This window comes from Rhinatrema bivittatum, chromosome 1 (genome assembly GCF_901001135.1).
Source record: "Rhinatrema bivittatum chromosome 1, aRhiBiv1.1, whole genome shotgun sequence".
In the NCBI taxonomy this organism is placed as follows: domain Eukaryota; kingdom Metazoa; phylum Chordata; class Amphibia; order Gymnophiona; family Rhinatrematidae; genus Rhinatrema; species Rhinatrema bivittatum.
Window position 1 is genome coordinate 590977208 of NC_042615.1, and position 25496 is coordinate 591002703.

General features: G+C 43.1%; 1 protein-coding gene across 1 annotated transcript in view; it reads right to left on the reverse strand.

Moving 5' to 3' along the window:
• The window catches only part of ADAMTS19 (ADAM metallopeptidase with thrombospondin type 1 motif 19), a 465279-nt gene that overhangs the window by 396725 nt on the left and 43058 nt on the right, over positions 1-25496 (reverse strand). The window contains exon 4 of the mRNA XM_029619011.1: positions 15966-16138. Within this exon, the coding sequence (XP_029474871.1) occupies positions 15966-16138 (173 nt within the window). The remainder of the gene's footprint in view (positions 1-15965; positions 16139-25496) is intronic.

Genomic DNA, 25496 nt, shown 5'->3' on the forward strand with positions numbered 1-25496 from the left:
ATTATCGGACGATAATTTTAATCGTTGAAAAACGATTCACATCCCTAATATATATCTCTATAGCAGGCCCACCTAGTAACTAGAGGTGGTGTAGGTAGTAGTGTAGGGGTTAGGGGCCACTTTTACATGCAGTGTGAGACATACAAACAGAACAGTACACTCTTATGAAGATTTGATGTCCTTCGGAGTGAGGTAACTCACATAAAGATGAGATTTGTACAATGTTCTCTCAACCTAACCTTGATGGACTCTCTATCTGGATGTTTTAAATTATTACGTATGTTTTAATCTGTTTGTAAACCACTTAGATCCACAACAAATTGTATAAGTGGTATATAAGAATTTGCAAATAAATAAATAAATAAATATCACACAGCTTAAAGCAATTGGAAAAGGTATAGTTATTTTTGGCATTAAAACTGTGTGATATCGTGTGTTATAGCTTCATGAAGCCAGCCCACTTTTGTGGAAATCCCACCCCGATTCCTTCCCAATCCCCTCTTTTAAAAATTTGCATCGGCCATGTGGCCAAAATGGTGAGACGGACAGTGAAATGCTAAGAGAAATTAGGGAAGCTAACCAAACTGGTAATGCAGAAATAATCGGAGATTTCAATTACCTCAATATTGATCGGAACAGGACATTGGCTTCTTATCAGTATGGCTTTTCTGGTAATTAATGAGGTTTGCTTTAATAAGAAAGCTTTTCCCATATTCTGTAGCTGAACACAGTCTCATCCCTTTGTTGATTTCCTGGTTTTGCATTAGTTCTCTTCATAATGAAACCTTTCCCACATTAATAAAACATGTAAAATATCTCTCCTGTGCATCTTTTCTGTTGTGCCTGCATTTGTTCCTTCTGACTGAGGATTTTTTGGGGGATAATACACCCCAGTATAAACAAGAAAGAAGGGTGGATAAACTAGGCTGGGATTCTAGAGACATATAACAAAAGGTAGAGAACCATAAAAGAGATGGGATGGAAGGAAGAACTTGTATTTTTTTCCAAATTTTTTTCTAAGGACATAACACCCAAGTATAACCATCAAAGAAACATGGGTAGAAGAACTATGCTGAGATCCAAATAGCAAACACAGAGGCAACAAAACTCCCATACTGGTACATCTAGGGCAGGGATGGTGAACTCCAGTCCTCGAGGGCCACAAACAGGGCAGGCTTTCAGGATACCCACAATGAATATGCATGAGATAGATTTGCATACAATGGAGGCAGTGCATGCAAATCTTTTTCATACATATTCTTTGTGGATATCCTGAAAACTTGGCCTGTTTGTGACACTCGAGGATTGGAGTTCGCCATCCCTGATCTAGGGCATGACAGGTAGGCTAAGTAGTGGCAGCAAGCCCCTTAATGTGGTACATCAGGGACATGGCAGGTTGGCAGAGCAGTGGCATGAAAAACCCCTAAAGTGGTATTTCTGGAGCATAGCAGGTTGGTAGAGCAGTGGTATCAAAACCCCCTAAGGTGGTACATCTGGGGCATAGCAGGTAGGTACAGCGGCAGCAAGGCCTTCAAGGCACTTTCAGTCATCTTGTCACTTGCATAAAAATTCTGGAGACCCAAGCAAAGGCAAATTGATTTCCAAAAGACCAGCTTTTCAGGGGATGGAACTAAGATGGCCGCAGGAAGTTAGGTCTCGCTCTGAGGGCTCTAAGTTTATTCAATTTTATTCTTCATATAAAGCTTTTTTTTTCTAACTTAATTTCATGGGTAAAAGGAAAGGCAAAAATTGCACCTTTCCAGACATTTTGTCTGCTTCATCAGCTAGCCCTATGGACAGATTTGTCCTCAGTTCTGAGATACCACTCTGATCTAGAGTACGAAGGAGAGAGCATCTTTGGGAACAAGGTGGGGCAAAGGTTGGCCAAATCGCTCCCTAGATGGGGATATCATGTTGCCACTGCAAGTAAACACGTTGTACAAAAATCTTAAATTTTTCAATGTGTTATATTTTTTTTGCCAATTTTTTAATATTCTTTTTTAAATATATTTAGGACCATCATAACACCCGTGGTCTGCATGCACATTATGCCTGTATTTTCAGCCACTACGAATGTCTTTTTCACTGATAAAGACATTCATAGTGTTGGACAGATGATTAAAAATGACCCGTAGTGGCTGAAAATACAGGCATAATGTGCATGCAGACCACGGGTGTTATGATGGTCCTAAATATATTTTAAAAAGAATATTAAAAAATTGGCAAAAAAATATAACACATTGAAAAATTTAAGATTTTTGTACAACATGTTTACTTGCAGTGTTTGTATAAATCGTTGCATTTTGGATAAGCGGATATTATTGGTTGATATCATGTTGCCCCCAGAAAGCTGTCAACCTCCAGTGCAGCCTGAGTCTCTGAATGGGAGGGATGAAGGCATATTGGTTCGCCTGATGTTGCAAGTTTAAGACATCATGGCTGATTCTTTTGAAGCTGCTAAGACAGCCAAGGTCTGTGTTACTGGCAACAGGAGATGTGGAAAGGAGTTCAGAGCAACAAGTAATGTTGGACCTGAGACTCATTCAAGTCTTGGATGTGTCTCCTCCAGAACAACTTTCTGAGGAAAAGGTATTTTCTCAGCAGGAGATTTTGTCCAGATTTTCTGTCTGAACCCTCTATTTTCACACCAGACATCATTTGGGAAGCTTTGGCCATGCTTTGGTCAGCAGCAGAGTCATTCAGAGACATTACAAAGTACAAACAAGATGTTATTCCGGTTATACAAAAAGATGATGATTTGGAATCCAAAGTTTCCACTTTACAGCATAATAATGGTACTTTATCTAAGGGGCACCAGTTTCTTTAGAATAAAATGGAATCCTTGGAAAATGCTGTTAGGAGTAAGAACATTAGGCTGATTAATTTTTCCAGGAAGAAATTGGTTCTGCCCTTACAAATGTTAAAGAAATATTGAAAATTCCTGAGAACCTGGCGCCACCTACAGCTAAGGCTTATTATTTGCCTATGGCAAAAAAATTACCTTATACTGATTTCGGTGTACATGATTCTATGGACATTTTGAATTTAACAGATTATCTAGAAAAGACCTTGACCAAAGAATTCCCTCAAATCTTGTAGTTACCTTTTTGTGGACTCCTCATAGAGACTTTGTACTGAAATTATTTTTCCCATAACAGTTTGGTTCCTTTTTTGATTTAAAGATTAATATCTTTCCTGATGTTGCTAAAGCATCACAACTTAGGGGAAGGAGATTTCTATTATTAAAATATGGAGTTATACAATTGTGAGGGTTTGCTTTGGCTAAATATTTCCTTGTAAGTGTGCTGTAAAGTTTAAAGAGGTTTAATATGTATTTTTCGATCCACAACAGCTTGTTGACTATTACTTTGAAACAAAGTCAGATGGACTCACCTTTGCTTTTGGCTACTAGCAAAACAGCGCATCATCTGTGGGAGAATGATTTAGGCTCATAATGGTAATTCTCAATCTGGGCTTTCTCAACTATTACATTTTGCTTATTTGAGATTATTATCCTTGGGAATGGCTTCCTCTCCCTTCCTTATTTCTGGGCTAAATATAATTTAGCAGAGTTTGATTTACTTTGCAATGTTATGCTTATTATGTTCTCTCTTCGTACGTTGATCTGTACAAAAATGATTCTTGGTTGTATTTTTATAATTCTATAAATAAAAGACCAGCTTTTCCATCAATTCTTCAGCCAGCCTTGAGCCATGACAACTCACAATGTCTGTTGCCATTTAAAAGACACCGTCACTAGGCATGCTAGTTGGTAGTCAGGAAAGATAGTGCTGACCTACCTTGGCTAGGTCTGGATAGACTGCGGATTTTTGTTCCCAATATGTCAGCGCATCTATGTCCATGTCTTGATGGGCTCTGCAAGACAGTGTTTCACAGAAATTTCTGCCGCAGTCTCCTTTGCTAGGGTGGGACGAGGGTTTCTCTTGTCAGCTGCTTTAGCTACGGCTTGTGTCAGAAGAGATGGTTCTTTGCAGGTAACGTGGCTTTGGCATTGAGATGAGGGAGGAAATAGTAGTCCATACACTCTGAGGTGGCCACTCTTTCCTGTGCTTTATCCCTACTATGCCTCTGCCACTCCTCTTCACACTTCTTAGCTACCAGCATCCTCTTCATGAATGTGAGATGTTAGGTCTGGAGGGCAAGACTCCTTTTCACCAGTGGATCACAAAGTAAAGCAAACATGCATATTGCACCTGCTGTTGCAAGGAATTCAGAAACTGCAACACCACTACTTCCATTCCCTCTTGCACAAAGAAGCCCTCTAACATTTCTTCCAGAATATTTAGTATAAGGATGATCCTGCCCCAGGGTGGCACTTTTGGAACTCAGATCACCCGTGTCATTCTTGAAGCGCTTCAGGATTTGTATCAGCTGCCTCATTACTATCTAATCATGATGCCCCAAGGGACAGTGCACAGATCTATCTCTGTTTCCAGAGATAGATCATGAAGGAGTGTCTGCTGCTCCACTAACCATTGCAGCATCATATAGGTGGAATTACAATGAATGTCAGCATCTTGAATGAGATGCTTGTGAGGCATCCCACATTCTTCCTGCTTCTCACAGAGAAGCTGACACACCTTCATGCTTCAATGGAAATGCCCTGCCATTTTCCTGCACCTCTCTATCAGGTCCTCCAGCAATGGATTCCTGTTGTCCTAGAGCCCCAGTCCAAGATCATTGCACACTGCCAGGTGCAGCGTGTGCAAAGCAAAGGATACTCTGAGGGCCCCCATCTTCTATTGCCTTTACCATAATTGTACCAATGTGTGTCACAAAGAAACCTGCCTCTCCTTTCTAGCTGCCAACCCTCCAGCATCTTTCTTATGGCTGACAGTATTTATTTTGATTTTTATATTCCGCTTTTTAGCACTTCATGGCAAATTACATTCGGGTACTTTAGATAGTTCCCTGTCTCTAGAGGGCTTACAATGTAAATTAGGGGCTATGCATCAACTGGTATGCAGCAAAATACACCCATGCTCCATCCCTGCTAGAGCTGCTTCCAGCCCCTGCTTCAGCCAGGTTCCACCTGTGTGTCATCAGGGAGAGGTAAGCATGCACGGAATTAGTGCTGGTCCAGATACTTTTGGGGAAATGCACGATATTCCCTCTCTGCCTGTTGCGATCGGCGGTGGCCAATCCCTATGGCCAGCCGCACTTACCGGCAGTGACAGCTGCGGCAGGGAGCCGGCAGCCTGACCTCTGCATAGTGGCTGCTTCAGGTCTCTTGGGACCCTCAGGCTGTCGCCGGCAGCAGCGAATGCAGGCCTCCTCGGTGCTCCCTGCGCTGCCCTCGTCAGTGGCAGAGGCAGCAGGGAGCCGGCAACACTGTTCCTGCAGGGTCAGCCTCAGTCCCTATCAGACGCAGTCACTTGCTCCTCTCCCTAGTTAAAGGAGCCATGGCAGGAAGTCATTCAAGGCTCCCAGGAACCACTTCCTGTCCAGGACTATTTAAGGAGACCCTGGGGATTCCACAGTGCCTTGCAATAGGTCCAGTTAGGTGTGTCTTGCCCTGCTTGCCTTGCGTTGTCTCTGCTTCGAATTGGACTTTGCCTTGCCTGCCGCCAGCCTTTGACCCTGCTTCGAATTGGACTTTGCCTTGCCTGCCGCCAGCCTTTGACCCTGCTTCGGATTGGACTTTGCCTTGCCTGCCGCCTGCCTTTGAACCTGCTTCAGAATTGGACTTTGCCTTGTTGCCGCCTGCCTTCGACCCTACTTCAAACCGAGACCTTGCCTTGCCAGCTGCCCGCCTTCGACTCTGGACTGCCTTGAATTCCTCTATATACTATCAACTTAGCCGCTGCTTCCGCTGGCACAACCACGTCCTTGGTGGCCATCTCTGAGGTCCATCTCCCGTCAACGAGGAACTGTGGTAAGCCCTTTAACATATTATTTGTTGCAGCCCAAGGGTTCACCAATTCATTGAATTGTAACAGATTGCAAGGTCATGGACCTGTTGGACCTCTCCAGTCTGCAGGCTATTCCAGGCTTAGCATTATGAATACAGCAGCAGCAGCAATGCCTGGACTCCCTGTCGGCATCTCTACAATGCCTGAACACCCGGTTAGACACTTCTGAGACTCCCAGTGGACCACCAGCTGTTCCGACAACCAGCGCCTCTCTTATTCAACTACCAGCCCCTCCCCGGTACGCAGGTGATCCAGGACAATGTTGAGGGTTTCTCAATCAGTGTTCAATGCACTTTTCACTGCAACCAGCACAGTTCCCTTCGGATACAGTAAAGACAACCTTCATTATTTCCTTGTTAGATGGCAAGGCTCTGGCCTGGGCATCCCCGCTATGGGAGAGGGGAGATCCAATTCTTCAGGACCGTCGACATTTCTTCCAGGTATTTAAATGGACCTTTGATGATCCCAGTTGTTTGGCAGCCATAGGGTCGGATATTCTTCATCTACATCAAGGTGCTCGTACTTTATCCGATTACGCCATCGAGTTTCAGACAATGGCTACCAAATTAAATTGGTGAGAGGACAGTTTACGGAGTTTTTTTTTGTTAGGACTAGCCACCCGAATAAAAGATGAGTTGGCTGCTCGAGATCTCCTTGATTCTCTGGATGATGTGATTGATCTAGCTGGCAAAATCGATCGGTGTCTTCAGCAACGCACCAGGGAATTGCATGGTCCACGTAGGCCAATCACTCTTGCACCCTCCTTCTCTAGGCCACTGTCTAGCCTCCAGCAAACAGCTGCAAACCTTCAACTAGAAGAATCTATGCAATTAGGGAGGAGTCCTTTAACGACCGAAGAAAGACGGCATCGCTGGACTCAAGGCTTATGTTTATACTGTGCTAGAAAGGGGCATTTTTTGGCCAATTGTCCTGAAGGGGGGAAATTCAGAGCCTAGAATCAACTGGGGAGATGGTTCTAGGTTTTACTGGCTCTGCTCCTCAGCTTATTCTTCCTGTAACGTTAATTCAGAACCAGCAAGAATTTTCTATCTTGGCTCTTCTGGATTCTGGGGCAGGAGGGAATTTCATTATGAGTAATCTGGTCGATTAGCTTGGTTTATCTACCGCACTACGAGATACACCATTGGTACTTTCCTCTATATCCAGAAACCCACTTCCTGGATGAATCCTTTAGACTATTCTTCCGTTGCACCTCAGGACTGGTATACTACATATGGAAGAAATTTCTCTTCATTTCATTGACAACGCCGTCCATCCAGTCATTCTAGGGATGCCATGGCTCCAAAGACATTCCCCCACGATCGATTGGGAGTTAACTTCAGTTAACTAAATGGAGCTCACGATATCAATAGCGGTGCCTTCTTCCGGTAACACTTCCTCTCACTGTTTGTCTTGCTACCACCTCAGGAGATCTTCCTTCACAATACTCCAGTTACGCTGATGTATTCTCCAAAGAAAATGCAGAGATTCTTCCTGAACATCGGCAGTTTGATTGTGCCATCAATCTGCTTCCTGGGACCATATCTCCTCGAGGTAGGGTGTATCTGTTATCACTTCCTGAGACCCAGGCTATGGCCCAATATATCTAGGAGAATCTAGACCGGGGATTCATTCGCCCATCAACATCGCCGGCCAGAGCCAGTTTCTTCTTTGTGGCCAAAAAAGATGGTACTTTACGGCCCTGAATAGATTATCTAGGGTTGAATGCCATAATCAGGAAAGATCGTTACACATTGCCTCTCATTCCTGATTTATTGGACCGGTTACAGGGCACCAAAGTATATACGAAACTCGTTCTATGAGGGGCATATAACTTAGTCCGCATCAGGCCTGGCGACGAATGGAAGACTGCTTTTAATACTCGGGATGGACATTTTGAATATTTAGTAATGCCTTTTGGACTGTGCAATGCACCCGCAGTCTTCCAGTCTATGATGAATGAAATTTTTCGGGATCTATTGTATACTAAAGTAGTTGTCTATCTGGATGATGTACTGATTTTCTCTCAAGATCTTTAATCTCACCACTACGATGTCCAACAAGTACTGCAACACCTGCGAGCTCATAAACTTTATGTAAAGTTGGAAAAATGTATTTTTGAAGCCAAGTCCTTGCCTTTTTTGGGATACATTATTTCCAATACCGGGTTCCAAAGGAATCCAGATAACGTGGCCTACATTCGGGACTGGCCCCAGCCCTCCTGCGCTCCCTGCAATGATTCCTGGGTTTTGCCAATTGTTATAGACACTTCATTCTCCATTACTCCAAATTAGTTGCTCCATTGACCGCATTGACTCGTAAAGGAGTTAATACTAGGGAATGGTCTGTGGGGGCAGTGGATGCCTTTTCCAGGCTAAAGAAGGCCTTCCTTTCTAAAACTTGCCTCCACCATCCAGATCCTGCAGTCCTTTTGTTTTAGAAGTGGATGCCTCCTCAACTGCTGTTGGGGCTGTCTTGGGGCAAATTTCTACTAAGGGGGTTTTCCACTCTTTTTCCTATTTTTCTTGCAAATTCTCTGATGCTGAAAAAGGATATGGTATCGGGGATAAGGAGCTCCTGGCCATAAAACTGGATTTTGAGGCTTGGTGACAATGGTTGGAAGGAGCGCAACATACCATTACGGTTTATACTGACCATAAGAATTTAGAACATCTTCGCCAAGCCCAACGTCTAAATCCCCATCAAGCACGTTGGTCCTTATTTTTTAACCACTTTGATTTCCTGGTAAAATACAGACCAGCCGCTAAAAACATCAGAGTAGATACCCTCTCTTGTGCCTCCGAAGATCATTCGGACCCACCAGAGTTCATTATCGATCCTGCACGCATCTTAGTGGCCACTACTCATATTTTCCTTGGGAAAAACTGTTGTTCCAACCCAGTTACAACAACGCTTATTGGAATGGACCCATGATTCTAAAGTGGCGGGATATCCAGGTCGAGCTCGAACTCTCTCGCTCCTCAAAAGATATTATTGGTGGCCATTGATGTACCAGGATGTGAGAGCCTATGTAGACTCGTGCTCAACCTGCGCCAGGCAGAAACCTCTGGTAAGACGTCCTTGGGGCTTGTTACAGTCTCTGCCCACACCCAAGAAGCCATGGACTCATATTGCAACCAATTTTGTGGTAGATTTACCTATTTCCAATGGTATTCGGGTGATTTGTGTGATCAATAACTGTTTTTCTAAAATGGCCCACTTTATCGCTCTCCCAGCACTACCCTCCGCACCAAAACTGGCCAAGTTGTTCACAACACACATTTTTCAATTACATGGACTACCTCGCCATATTGTTTCAGACTGTGGAACCCAGTTCACAGCTAAATATTGGTGGTCCTTGTGCAGCAAATTTGGGGTGAAATTGGATTTTACAACAGTCTACCACCCCAAGGCCAATAGACAAACTGAGCGAACAAACCGCCATTAAAGACCTTTTTAAGAGCCTTCGTGAACGAACTTCGGGATGACTGGGCCTACCTTCTCACATGGGTGGAATTCTCTCATAATAGTCATGGCAAAGCAGCTACGGGATCCTCACCCTTTCTCTGTGTTTATGGGAAACAACCACTCCCTCCTCTTCCGATACCTTTATCTGTTCCTTCCCCGGTTGCTCAGATGACAGCACAGGATCTCCATGCATTATGGACTCAGATTGAAACCATGATCTGCAAGGCTGCCCAAAGAACAAAGAATACTACAGATAGACCTTGTTAAGGTTGGAGAAAGAGTTTGGCTTAGCACCCGCAACTTACAATTACGGGTACCTTCCATGAGGCTAGCCCTTCGCTATGTGGGTCCTTTTCCAATTCTGAGACAGGTCACTCCTGTCACCTATCAACTGCATCTTCCTCTATCATTTAAGATCCATATGTTTTCCATGTTTCCCTTTTGAAGCCTGTGATCCTATCATGGCCTACATGTAAACTGCCTGCTCCTCAGGAAATCACCTCTGAGGAGGAAGAGACATACCAAGTAAGAGAGATCCTGAATGTCCACCTTCGAAAGAGGCATTTGGAATATCTCATAGCCTGGGAGGGGTACGGTCCAGAGGAAAATTCATGGGAACCCATGAAAAATATATTAGATAAAAAACTCCTTGTGGATTTTCATACCGCTCATCCAGGAAAGCCTAGGCCTCCAGGAGGAGGTCTTAGAAGAGAGGGTACTGTTGCAATCGGCAGTAACCGATCCCTATGGCCAGCCGCACTTACCGGCGGCGACAGCCACAGCAGGGAGCCGGCAGCCCGACCCTTGCATCACGGCTGCTTCAGGTCTCTTCGGGTCCCTCAGGCTGTCGCTGGCAGTGGCAAATGCAGGCCTCCTCAGAGCTCCCCACGCTGCCCTCATCAGTGGCAGAGGCAGCAGGGAGCCAACAACACTGTTCCTGCAGGGACAGCTTCAGTCCCTATCCGATGCTTGTACCAGGAGATACGCGCGTAGCTGTCTGCCTCTTAAAATCCGCGCGGCCCAGTCACATGTGTAGCTCCTGGATTTGCTGCACAAAAGGCTTTTAAAATTCACTCTTAAATGTTTTTGTGTTATCATCTATGTTAGCCTGCAGCCAAGTTACTGAGGGCAAGTTTTACCATGCACTTAGAAAATATTTTTGCATAACATTGTAATGCCCATTTTTAACAGGCACATAAAATTTTTAACAAGTTGTAGGGTAAAACCATTTTAGCATGAGGGTAATTATCTTCAAATTAAGTTCTTCTTATCACCACTGCCCTCTCAAAACATCTTGCTGTCCCTTGGGTTAAACAGGCTTCTCCATGATTTTGAGCTTTTACCACTTTTGCTCCCTATCTAAGAAACAAACTCCCTCCTGATATCAAGGGTTCATCCATGATGACTGCTTTTAAAAGGAAACTAAAAATACATTTCAAGCATACCCTCTATAATTCAGTAACTAGTTTTACAATTATTGCGCTTGCTTTGACTTGTTGTCTCTCTGTTACCATTCTAAACTTGTTTCTTAGGTACCCCGGATAAAGGCGACATAAACATGCGGAATAAAACAATATTTTGTGATGTAAGGAGGCATTGGATTTTAGATTTCCAAGTCATATCTACTCAGTTTCTTGATTTACCATACAATGTGAATGCCACACAAAGCTGTCAGCTGATTCTCTAAGACACATTAAGGCCTTAGTATGGAAAAGACACATTATAAGAAAATAGCCCCACACCGCCACCCACACACATTAATGAAAATTGGATAGTAAATAATGCGTGCTTTCCGCATTAAAACCTTACTACACCTTACTGAATCAGCCTCTGAGTTAGGAAAGAGACCAAACTCATTCACTCACAGAAAATTAATGTGCAAAAAAAGTAATCTAACAAATAAACTAGGAAAATTTATGAGAAAACCAAACAGCATGAATACACACACACTATATATAATTAGGAAGGTGCTTATCAATCAAAAATGTACTCGGTAACTGCAAAGCAGCAATGAAATTCCAGAGACTGAGAAATGATCAAGTTCTATCAGCACAATTAACTCAAGAATGCAAGCCTTGGGAGCCAGTTTGATGGCTCAGAGGCAGTGCTGTGCACTGCCATGCAGAAGCAGGGCAATTCATAGGGGGGTGGCAAATAGGAATGATTGCCCTGAGCCCTGCACTGCTAGATAACTCCATCCCCAACACTATAAATTCAGTGATTTAGGGTCCCGCTGTCATTGATTTGCCCCAGGCCTTGCACCTTATTAAGGTCAGCCCTGCACCGTAAATCTGAGTTTGATACCTGAACCCGGCTCCTGATCCTCAAGATGAAAAAGGCAACTTGGGCTGGGGACCCTGGTGAAGAACTATCCCTGCTGGACTAGAGGGAAGGCTGGACATGATTAAAAATGAATTTATTTGTATTTATTTGGCTTTAACCTGCTTCCCCATTTTGTTTGTTTGTTGTTTTTTTTAACAAAAACAAACTGTGATACAAATTTTACCTAATATAATACACAACATAAAACATAGCAAACAACAAAATGGTACAAATATCATGGCAAAATAACAACTTAAAACAAAAACGTAGAACCAAGATCCAAAAGCTTCACCACTCTATGCACAACACAGGGCCGGTGCGACCATTATGCAGGAGTAGGCGGTTGCCTAGGGCGGCAGTAGTGGATGGGGTGCCGCTGGGGTGAGCAAGGGTGGCATTTTAAAAAATGTAAAAGGAGAGAAAAAGAGAAAACTGTAAGAGGGTGACCATAACTCTATATATCTACCACTGACAGAGGGAACATTTAGCTCAGGATGAATTGGGAGTGGGGGGGTGGGGTGTTACATTGGTCTGCCTAGCGTGCTACAGACCCTTGCACTGGTCCTGGCACAACATGGCCAAAGCTAACTAAATACATCACCCAGAGATATAATCGGGTCCCCAGATCACTCATTGAAAACTACCCCAAATCCAATCTCCAGGTTCCTCCCACCAATTGCCCAAACCCAGACACCATAAATCACCCACAGCTTCCACATATACAAGTATATGGAAAAATCTCCAAATTGTATTTAGCCTGTACCAAAAAGACCCAAAACCATTGTTTAAGAAGCAGGAAAAAAAAATCAAAATCTTTACTTTTTTCCTAAAATATAATTCAGTTCCAGTTGAACATGAAGTGAAGACTGTTGCATAGCTACCAACAATGCCCTGGCTCTCATTTGGGCCTTGCACACTTCCCCCAATAATTGTATAAGTAAAAGGACTCCCTGGCTGGTTTTGAAATCATGCCTTAGCTTATACCATTCCAATCTCTTCAACAGGTAGACGGGGACTATTTCCTCTCAGAATTCTAAAAATTAAGGGGGTAATTTTCAAAGGAGTTACGTGCATAAATGTAACTACTATTGTAGCAATTTTCAAAAGCCATTTACTCATGTAAAGTGCACTTATGCGAGTAAATCCTATGGACGATTCAATGGCATATATTGTAGCAATTTTCAAAAGCCCACTTACTCGAGTAAAGTGCATTTACATGCGTAAAACCCAGTTTTACGCATGTAAATGCTTTTTAAAATCAGACCCTAAGGTTATAAGCTTAACTCTAGCCCAAATATTTATTTATTTACTTGCTTACAGGTGCTTTTATCCTGCTCTCTGCACAAGGTGCCTGAGGTGGCTTACAATAAAATCATACTCAGTTACATCATACAATTTAAAAAAGCAAAGAAAGGAAGTACAACTTAATAATCAGGACAAAAGGTAAAGATCGGTGTAGCAAGCGTTTCTTTATTGGAAAAAGCCCGACTGGCCAAGTTTCGCTCATAACAGAGTTTTTTCACTCACTATGCGAAACAGGTTTTGTTAGGAATTCTGTGAACATTGGATTGTTTTCTAAAGCCATCGAATGTACTCAAACACTAAGGATTCTATTCAACAATTTGTGGTAATATCATAACAAACCGTGATATATGAAAAATTCGTATTGGAACAGTAGCCCCTGTGGCAGCTCTGTTATGAGCGAAACTCGGCCAGAGTCGGGCTTTTTCCAATAAAGAATCCCTTGCTACACCGATTTTTACCTTTTGTCCTGCTTCTCTGCAATATAGATCGGCTTCCGCTTTGCTTTTTGGGCCCGTCCAACTTAATAATCAGGCAGAAGGGAAAAAGAGAACATTGTAATTTGGAATCGCCGGCTTTACATCTTTGTTCTTTGGGAAGACAAACAGATTGATTGGATGCCAATGTAGGCTCTATTTATTTATTTAAAATCACTTGTTTCTTCGTGTAGAGCACAAAAAAACATACATGATAAAATTGACAAATACACACTCATACACAAAGAAGTACACAACTGTTGCTTTGACAAAGTCTATTTAGCTAGATGGAAACACTGCATTTATCACATCATCAAGATACTACAAGTCACATCTCTCACAATATCCAGATGCAAAGGCCACCTTAAATAAAGCTGTTTTAAAGCCCTTTTAAAACTTTTGGGATTTTATATTCTGCACAAAGCAAGCAGAAGGGAGTTCCACAATATGGAGCCAGATATAAAAAGTAGAGATGTGCATTGTTTACCTCTATTGGTTTGGGCTTTGTTTTTGGGCCCCGGCAGAAAATTTCCATTTTCCCATGGTTCACTTTTTTTTTTTTTTGTGGGTCCCGATTTTCATGTTAGTGCGTGCTCACCATAGTCAGCACGCACTAACATTTTAAAATTAGTGCGCACTCGAACTAACACGAACTATGAATTTTTCCGAAATTTTGGAAAAATTCAGTTCGTTTTTCGGTGCCCATGAACCATGATGAATGCACATCTCTAATTAAAAGGCCTTTTATCTTGTGCTAAGATGGGCTGAGCATGGGAAGGAAATGTCTAGGAGTACTGGCTGGTAGAACATAAAGTTCATGATGGAATATATAACCTTAGAGGTGAACTTTAAAAACTTGGCATGAGCATCAATTGGGAGATGTGAGCACAAGTCCGGCTGGCACGTGCCGATCAAATTTTAAAAGCTGCCCAGATACGTGCTTATCTCCCACTGTGCACACATCTCAAAAGTTTTCAAAAGGGGCAAGGGTGTGGACGTGGTTAAGAGCTATGTATGTAAATACTCATGTGCTTGGGAATGCTCCCAGATCCAGTGGCACTCAAGTTTACTTCTGCTAGAGACAAGGTATAAGTTTAAAAAAACCAGAAGGAGCCATTTTTCTCAGGGGTTTAAAGAATCTGGATTAACTGGAAGGCATGCAGACTATTAAATAAGGGTCGTTTTGAGGATCTAGCTGTTAACTGGGCAAACTGGTGGGCAAACTGGTGAAACTGGCAATGGCATGGAAGTGCACCCCTTTTAAAATTACCCAACTTACCCGGTAGAATCAGGATTTATGCGCAGAAGCACACGCCCGCTTCAAATTGGGCACACGTATGCGTGCAGTCAGGCTATTTGATAACATTGCGCATATACACACACAAGTTATAAAATGGCTGCGTTTCTGGTCGCACGCCAATGCACACGAACCAAAGAGTGCCCCCGCGCCAGTTTGGAAGTTACCGTCTCTGTATTGAGGAAATCCAAATTAGGAGGACCAAACTTCCCCTTCTAGGGGTATATCAACCCCACTCTAGCTGTAATGTTTTGGATATACCTGGTCTACATGAGAGCTATGCCTTAAGGCCCATATAGACCATTCAAATAATTTAGTAGAGAAATTACAATTGCGTGCATTGTGGCCGTAAAAGCTCTGAGAAGATGGGGGAGGGAACAGGAGGCAATTATTCAAACTCTTTACAGTTAACCAGACAAAACCCAAAGATTTGAATATTTCCCCACCTCCCTCCATTCCCTGCACTAATTTTGCCCAGGAAACTCATTATCAACACAAAATGTACCCAGATCAAAGAGTTAGTGCTGGGGGCTTTGTCTGGGCAGCGCTGATATTCAGATAAACGTAGTTGGGTAAGTCTAAAGAAATGCCTGTCCGAAAGTTACTTAGCTAACGTCACCCAAGCAGCTTTTTTGAGGTATAGTCAGGGGAATACTTATTTGGATATGTTCCACTGAATATCCAGGTAAATTTACCCAGATAACCTTCCCACGTGTCAGATTACTTGATGTGGACCTCCAGGTAATCGCAAATGAAGATTGTGGTTCTAGAGCCCCAGAAAAGGCCGGTGTCAACTGAGACAGATGTTCAAAAGAACAGAACAAATTTACTAGACCAAAAAAAAAAAATCTCTAAACCCTTTGAGCTTGATGTATTTCAGCAGCATGTGTAACAGTATAATATGCATACTATAATCCTGGGGATAGTCAATAAATTAACTTGTCAGATGTGACATCTGAGTCATGCACAGCATGTAACACATGGATGTTGCATTGATATCACACTGAAATTGATCTAGCTGTATTACTGACCTCAGAGGAACACCAGCAATGTACTTATGTCAACCTATTGGGAAACATTATGCTATATGCCCAAGTGATCTGTACACTGGAATCTGTACTTGAATGTTTGCTGAGCACACAGTTTACAGAAGCAGAAGTGCCTTACCATGTTTAGGATGGTCAGAATGAATCTTCTGGCAGCGCCTGGTCCATGATAAGAAACCATGGCTGGGTCAGCAACCACTACAGTCTCTATGTTGTACTCCTTTGAAAGTTTGTAGGAATATCTTTTTCCTCTTCCAGTTTCGGATACTCTTTGAGTCTTGTATTTTTTTTTCTCTGTAACACAAAAACATTGCTGCATGTGTGCAAAACTAAAAATACAGTTTTATAAGGTGTCTTCCTCCCCTCTTCTCCCTTTTTCGTACTTGTAAGACATTGTTTAAAATCCTTTATAGCAATGTCATCTCTTAGATACTTCTCAAGAGGGCAATTTTTAAAGAGTTCTAGGAGCGCAAACACGAGGGATGTGCTGTCATTTGTTATTCAAAGCATGCTAAATTCTTTAGCTCACAATAAAATGATTAATGTGGACTAACTCAATAGGGAGCTCAACTTTCCAAACTCTCCACAGTACACAATTTATGTGCATAAATGGATGCACAGAGATCTATGCAAGTATTTTACAAATTGTGTGGCAGTTTATAAAATACCACATATTTCTTGCCCTGAAATCACACACACACACACAAACACACATATTATAGTAAATGCATATATTTCCAATGCCAGAAAACACTTACTTTACCTATTTTATAAAGATATGCATGTAAATCTTAGGTGCAGAAAAATATATAACATATCCACTTATAACCCTGATTTAAATGCAGAGGCAGATATTTTATAATGTGTGCACGTATACGGGCGGATTTTAAATGCCCTGCACGCGTAAATCCGGCCGGATTTACGCGAGCAGGGCCCTTGCGCGCCGGCGCGCCTATTTTGCATAGGCCGCCGGCGCACACAGAGCCCCGGGATGCGCATAAGTCCCGGGGCTTTTTTAAGGGGGCGTGTCGGGGGCATCGCCAAATGATGTGGCGTTTCGGGGGCGTGACGCGGCATTTGGGGGGCGGGCCCGGGGGCATGGTTTCGGCCCGGGGGCATGACCGCGCCCTCCGGAACAGCCCCGGGGTCGGGTCTTGGTGCGCCAGCAGCCCACTGGCGCACGCGGATTTACGTCTGCCTCCGGCAGGCGTAAATCCATGGATAAAGGTAGGGGGGGTTAGATAGGGCCGGGGGGTGGGTTAGGTAGGGGAAGGGAGGGGAAGGTGAGGGGAGGGCAAAAGAAAGTTCCCTCCGAGGCCGCTCCGATTTCGGAGCGGCCTCGGAGGGAACGGAGGCAGGCTGCGCGGCTCGGCATGCGCAGGCTGCCCAAAATCGGCAGCCTTGCACGCGCAGATCCCGGATTTTATAGGCTACGCGCGTATCTTATAAAATCCAGCGTACTTTTGTTTGCGCCTGGTGCGCGAACAAAAGTACGCGATCGTGCTATTTTTTAAAATCTACCCCATAGCGTTCTGAAAATATCTGCGCAGGTACTTGGACTCACCAGTTTACTAATACCTCCACCAGTTCACCCAGTCCTTCTCCAGTTCACCTAGACCCTCTAGCAATTCACTCTGAACTTCCAAAAGTTCACCCAGACCTTCCACCCAAAAACTATACACAAAAGATAGATAAATCTGATTTCAATTGCAAAAATTCATTAGCAGGTGTAAAAATGTTTGGACAAATTTGATAATGTATGCGCACGTACCTCTAACAAAATAGCAACTTGTGTGTGTACTTCTGAACCCTGCCCCGACCTCCCCTTTTATTTCCTGGTAAAATGTAAACCCTATACTGCAAGTAAGTTGTATTTATTTATTATTTTTATATACTGACATTCAATTTCAATCAAGATATCACACCAGTTTACATTCAGGTACTGTAGGTATTTCCCTATCCCCAGAGGGCTTACAATCTAAGTTTTGTACCTGAGGCAATGGAGGGTAAAGTGACTTGCCCAAGGTCACAAGGAGCAACAGCAGGACTGGAACTCTGGTCTCCTGGTTCAGTCCACTGCTCTAACCACTAGGCTATTCCTTTTGCACATCAAACCCCTTTGAAAATTAATTCCTTAATACATAGATCATGTTAAAGTGCACTAAAACAGAACAAAACAAAAAAAATGTCCATCTGCCTACCCCTAGTAAACATATGTCTACCCATATATCAAAGGCATCTTAAAATCACCCAACCTCTGTGAGGGTGAAAGAGGCATTCCCAAGAGCAGGGCAAGGTTGGGAGAATGGATATAATGCAGAGATGTAATTAAATAGATCTGAATGCATAGTACTATTCCCCCGCAGACCAGACTTACAGAAATAGCAGGTGCAAATCCACAGGTACTTTTGTACCCACTGAGTTTGTAGGTCGGAGTTAAATTAGCCATGGGCCTGCAAGCTCCAAGGTGAAAGTGAAAATTGCCCTCCTGGTGAAGAACTGAGAAAGCTCTGTAAAGTTAATGAAGTGGAATCCTGTGACAGATCACCATGTGTCCACCAGAAAGATTATCTTACTCAATTGCATTTCGACAGTGACATACTGTAGTATATTATAGTGAGGTGTCATTACTCCCCTCTGCAACTATTCAGCTTACATACTGTAGGTCACTTTCCAGGGTCTAGTTGCATTTCCATGCTTGACAGTGGAATTCTTGCCATGTTTTTTGGAGTCTGAACAATTAAAGTGGGCACCTACAAAGAGAGCTTAAAAAATAGGAAAATAAAACTGTGCTTGGGGCATGGAGGTGTGATGGTGATGGTCATGGGTTTCCTTGCGCCTTCATTTGCCTTTAAAAGGTAAAAGGAAGGCATGCAAACTTTAAAGATTAAAAAAAAAAAAAAAAAAAAACATTTTTGCAGGTTAATTATTTTTACCTCCCTTTGGGGGTCATTTACTAACCCATGGTACATTTCTGCAGAGAAGAAAAAATACCGTAGGGGCTTCCAAAGCTGTAGTACTGGGTACTGCAGCTTTGGGAACTGCACAATATATTCTCCCATGGAAATACTCCACAAAAAGAACATTGCCATCTTCTTAAAGGGCCATAATGGCACTAAAGAACCTCCCTCAGCAAGTAAACACCCCACTCCTCGTGGTCTTACTCTTAACAGACCTCTGCTTACCCCCTGCTGCCTCTAGAGGTGGCCCACAAGTGAAAAAAGTAGACAAAAATAAAAGTTGTGTGGTGACGATCCACCCTGCTATCAAAACCCCCTCTTTCCAAAAACGATAATCCCTCCGGTCCACCCCACAGTAGCAGCCTCCTAACTCCCCCAATCCCCTGAATCACCCTAGCCCACCCCCAACCCCCAGGCATGCCTGGTAGTGTAGTGTGGCTGGAGCACCCCCTTAGGCCCCAAGTCGACCACTCAAAATAGTGTTGGCCGGTCATCATACTAGGAAGGCCCCCATCATATGATGGTGCACACCTAGTATGGATGACCAGGTAGCACCATGTTGGACTAAGCAAGGGGCCAGTACATAGCTGAGGGGTGTTCTAGGCCCCACTATACCACCAGGAATGGCTGGGGGGAGGGGGGCTAGGGTGGGTCAAGGATTTGAGGGGGGGCCAGATTTGAATAAGAGGTGTTGCCTGTTTTGGAAAGGGAGGGTTGGCAGAGAGGTGGGGCATCACCACTTGACTTAAATTTATTTTTTTCTCAACTTTTTTCACTTGTAGTCCACCTCTAGAGATGGCTGGGGATATGCAGGGATCTGTCAAGACCACTGAAGGGGGATTTTTTATATACTGGAAGGGTTCTTTTTAGCCATTGTGACCCTTTAAGTGGCATTGTGGCAGCATCAGGAAGCATGTTAGCATCCCGATGCTCCCAGGAAAAGTTATCTACAGCTCCTGAGTTGTAACCAACTTTCAAGAAAATAATGTAGCTTGCATTTTTTTTTTAGGCAAGCCAAATTATTTTATTTATATTAAATCATCTATTAATGCTCTGCTTTACATGCATTTGCAAATCCTACGCATGCAAAGCAGCTCATTCACATACTTGTGTTATTTTGGGTAAAATATTGTATGATATTGCCTTGATAGCTGCTTTTTGAATGATAAATATACTTCTATATTTACAAAATTTTACATACTGCCAAGAGTTAAATCTTGTAGACAAGAAAATAGGTTATAAAATACAAGAAATGCTTGTAGATTTTGTAGAAAGCTTAAGGCTTAACCACAATAAATGCTGAAAGTACTGTAACTTGCTGTAAGGCACTGACATTATCTGACAGGATATTTGTGCTGAGCTAAACTGAATGTTAAACTGAATGTTTCACCTGGAACAAGTGACAAGCGAAAAGCATTAGCAGATGTGCCATGTACCCTCACCTCCAGAGGTGAGGTGGAAAGTCAAGCATAGTTCCTGGTACCAAGAAAGCCAGAGAAGAAGCGTCCATGACATCATAGGCAAGTGACCTCTTCTGTACCTACAGAGTGGAGAAGGTCCTCACGCATCTGACTTCCCCTTCTGGGTTTTGTTCCACTCAGCGAATAGGGATAATCTCTAGTCCTATGGTTGGGCAGGTGCCTCACACATCTCTGACTCCTCACTTAGCATATGGTTTGTGCACCTGCAAGTTACCGAGAACTATGTAACTTGTATGCTTGGCGATGTGCCTCTATTGCCCTGAACCCCATATAATATGGAAACAGGATACTGGGCTTCAAGGACCCTTGGTCTGACCCAGTATGGCATATCTTATGTTCTTATGTATCATATAATGTGGAAATAGCCACTTGAATATAATCATATACTTTTGCTGGAAGTGGTATTATGTAACTATTTTTTAGATATTTTTCTTTGCACTTAAAATTATTTAACTACAGTCTCTCCCTATTATTTAAATGCGGGGTTCAGGTTTTTCATGTTTTTCGAAAAAGGCCACTTATCTTTCTCCTATATTAACGGGTCTTCTCCTATCTTTCTCCTACCCACAGTATCTTTCTCCAATATTAACGGGTCTTCTCCTATCTTTCTCCTATCCACAGTATCTTTCTCCTATATTAACGGGTCTTCTTTGCTGTAATAAGTTCTTGCCATTATCTCACTCCTGCATTCTAAGATGCCCAACACTGCCAGTGTTTCGACAATTGACACCTACTTCAGGGGCTGGGGAGCATAGATGGTATTTTTCTTACTTATCGCATTTCCATTTTGCGGAGCATCTTTTCAGTATTCAGGACTTGTCAGAGTCTGGCAACACTCCTTTGTATTCAAAACTCACCATTGCTGCTGTTATAAAACTAGTTGGTACTCTTGACTCTGGTCCTTTGTCTATGAAAACAGGAAGGGGAGGGCAGCTCCCGGGGTTGTAAATTATGACAGTATACATGTAAATGAATTCCTTGTCCCAAACCCATCCCAGAATTTCTTCTTTCAAGTGAGTGAAAAAAAATGTGTATGAAAGCCCATTTAGTCCCAAGGTAATTTTCAAAAAGCCCTTCGTTTAAGTGTGTAAATGCTTTTAAAAACTGTCCCCTAAGTTTGTTTAGATACAAATACCAGTTTCTCGGAAACCTAGAAACAAAGTGGGATCAATATCACATTGATGCTGTTTGACAAACTTCTTTCTTAAACCTAGAAATTACATTTTATTTTTAAGATTTGAAATTCAATAAAACTTTATCAATACTGGTGCAACCTCATCCCCGGATGCGGACTGCTCCCCGATGGTGCCATAATAGTATTTGTTTTACTCTTTGGGGCTGAGACCTTATCAGGTTAGCTTGAACACAGATTCTTATTTCCACGGCCTGGATTCTTTGTTGAATGGTGGGGAGTTTACTCCCAAGGCCCCAAGTCCTAAGGGTGACCCTCCGTGTCCTTGTTCCTGTCCCTGGGAGAGGGACACTTGTATGTTCCAATGTGTGGAATGTGCCAAAATAAACCACTGGAGCCACTCTGATAAGTGCCCAAAATCAAATCTTTACTGTCGAGAATGTGTGAAGGATGGCACAGCAAATTAATCCACAGCACCACAGAGACTTTTACTTTCACAATCTTTTCCTCAATCTGTGCAGGAATCTCTGGCACCAGAACCAGGGGAACTTCCACCGTCCAGGGCTTAGAAAACAGAATCCCCAAGTGGGCAGGGTATCTTTTTGATGGGCAATACACCCCCTCCAACTGGCAAAGCCTGCACAAGTGAGATAAATTATCTCTCTCTCCAGGGTATGAAATCACTGCTTGGGTGTCCTCTGTGATCTTAGAATTTTCCTTTACTCACAATTAGATGATCCTCTGGATTTCTCTGTTTCTTTCTTATACAGTCTCATTCTCTTTTTTTTTTTCTAGATCCCAAGTGGGAGGGATTCTGGAAGCAAGCAGCTCTTTCCGCTTCAATCAGGAAGGAAGGGCAGCCAAAACCTTCCTCCTGGGTCTGCCTCCTTGCAGCAGGTCGCCGACACCTTCTTTCTTCATGGAGGGTATGGAGGGCAGGTCTTCCCTAACCTGCTCATCTCCAGGCACAGGGGGGTCCCCGTGCCCTGAGCCCAGGTGGTCTACAGGCTCTCACAAGGCTCCCACCATTAAAATAATAAATCCAAAAAAATATACCCAGAGGGAAAAATCAAAACCAGCTACCCTGGTCAGGACCACCAAGCAGGGCTTGCCTGGCTCCTCTGACTAGGCCTGAAAAACAATTTATGGAAAGCTCCTAACTACCTCTTAATGCTGAGCAAACCAAAAGGAACTGCCTCCCGTGCTCTCTGTAAACTGCTAAGTAGCCTCACAAGGAGGATGGCCATCCCAGACCCCTCAAAGGGAGGGACTGAATTTGAAAGGAAACCTCCCTCATCTACCATTCTGCCCTCATCTGGCTGAACAGGAGAAACCATGACTTACTGATGGCGTGATGGTAGGATCCGCTGCACTGGATTTTACCACAATTCTGTTCAAGTGTTTTGCTAGCAATGTGCTTTCATTTGAAATTACAAACAATCGGGCCGATACAGTACAGTGCGCTCCGATAGAGCGCACTGTTAGCCGGCATTTGGACGCTCGTTTTGGACGCACTAGCTTTACCCCTCTATTCAGAAAACAAAATGTGCAGCCAAGCCGCACATTTTGCTTTCAGAAATTAGCGCCTACCTTTGGGTAGGCGCTAATTTCTCCGGGTACCGGGAAAGTGCACAGAAAAGCAGTAAAAACTGCTTTTCTGTGCACCCTCCGACTTAATATCATGGCGATATTAAGTCGGAGGTCCCGAAAGTTTAAAAAAGTAAAAAATTAAAAAAATTAAAAAATTAAAAATGGGCCCGCAGCTGTCGGGTCGAAAACTGGACGCTCAATTTTGCCGGCGTCCGGTTTCCGAGCCCGTGGCTGTCAGCGGGCTTGAGAACCGACGCCGGCAAAATTGAGCTTCGGCTGTCAAACCCTATGACAGCAACTGCTCCTGTCAAAAAAGAGGCGCTAGGGATGCGCTAATGACCCTAGCGCTTTTTTTTTACCTCCGGCCCTAATTAAAATACATTTAAATACTGTATCACGCGCACAGGAGAGTGGCCTGTGCGCGCGCTGGGAGAGCGGGTGTTCGCCCGCTCTCCCGCGTTTTTACTGTATTGGCCCGAATGTAAACAACATTGTCTATTATTTCATGTTCTTTTTTAGAATGAAAGTACAAAAACCCCTACATAATTTTGTGGGATTTTCTGTTTATAGTGCATATTAGTTTGAAATAGAGCTTACTAAAAATGATACTTAAATTTAAAAATGACAAACTATAAAAAAAACAAAAGAAACAAAAAACCAAAATGTAAGGAAAACAAAACAATTTTTTGCCATCCCTAGAATTGGTCACATTCTTTTCAAAAGAAACAAGAAGGCTCTAAATATACATGTGTGAAAATGAGGCCACATGTGCATGGTTGTAACTGATGCTGTACATGAACAAAGCTGCATGCCGTGTATCTGAGCCTGTGTTCTCTAAAAAGTGCATGATGGTCACACAGCTATATTACATAAATCCATTTTTATATATTTTTTCCTTGCCATTTAATGGATGTGATGTCACTTCAGACTAACTGATCACACAATGAACTTATTTGTTTATATAAATGATGGCTGTACTTGAGCACAATTAGAATTCTCTGAAGAACATTGTACAAACATTTTAATTGGGAATGGCCCTGTTGCTCAGGGTTTATTGCTACACTCAAGAGGACCTGGATTTGGAATACCCATTCCCCAGATCTGATTAGGCATGGGTTCACCACAGGTGTGACAAGCTCATGACTGGAAAAATGGTGGCCACTACTATGGCAGCTTCTGCTGGCCAATAAACTAAACAGCCCTGCCAGTGAGGCTTTAAGGAGTAACTCATCCAGTCCTTGGGTTGGTGAGGGATACCAGTGCTATCTGGACATGCTATCTAGGGAAAGGAGCAGCAGAGATGGTAGGGGAGACAAGGATTACAAAACAAATGTGTGTGCAAAGCCCCCCCTAGGAATTTTACTAAGCAGTACATCCCTGTAGAAGGGTCATGCAAGGCAGAGCAGAGAAGAAGGATAATATACCATTTGCCAATAGCACCCCCAGTGATGGTTGCTGTAATGGTCCAATCCTGTGTCTATGTCAGAGAGTGAGTGACCCCTAGTGAGTTTTCAGGATTTTTTGAAGTTAGATTTTGAGAGAGTAGAAGATTTTTACCTCTGTATTTGGTTTACAGGCCCAAAGCCTTGATGAGGTGCCAAAGTGTTGGGTAAGGGATTTGCAGCTAGTTCACACCCAGTAGCTGGTGAGCAGTTTCTCTTTTGTGATTTTGTTTTGGAAGATGTTTTCCAGCAGAGTAGAGAGACAGAGACTGCCAAGCCTTGGATGAAATCCTCTAGTGTTCTGGTCCCCTGTGGGAAAGGACCTGGAGTATTTCAGTAAGTAAGTAGTTTTGTTTTTGAAAACCTTTCAGTTCGCCCATGTCTTTGGCCTGACAGACTCAGTGCGAACAGAGTAGAAATTGTTTGGAGAAATGAATGCCAATCCAGGACCACATTGGGATAAGAAGAAAACCATCAAGCTACCCATTTGCTACTCACCCAGTGGAGATAGAAGAAGAGGCCCACAAAGTACAAAAAGGAGGAGAGGAATGGAGTGGAGTTTCAGGATCAAGCAATGGACCCTAGGTATCAACAAGGGGAAAACTCAGTAAAAGAAATGGACCCTTGGCAACTACCACAGAGGCAGCAGTAAAGACCAGGAGGGTACAGAGGGTTCTACAGTGAAAAATCATGGGAACACCAGATTGTATTAAATGTTTCAGTTAAGCAATATGCATGCAACCAGAACAAAATGTACAAAGTATGAAATTATCTCTGTGGAAGAATTGATTCAGTTACATTTTATGTTGGAACACCAGAAAGGAGTCCTGACTAATTATTGGACTACCACAGTCACAGACATAGCCAACATTGTGGGCCTTGGAGGTTAATTCTTCCCATCGGAGAATCTGCATCAGGGTTAGAAGTGAGTTAGGGACCCAGCCCTGGGACTGAGTGTGAGCCCCCCCCTCAACCTTGAGAAAGGCCAGAGAAAGGATTACATATGACTTTAGTTGTGTAATAAAAGTTTTACCAATACTGTTGGGT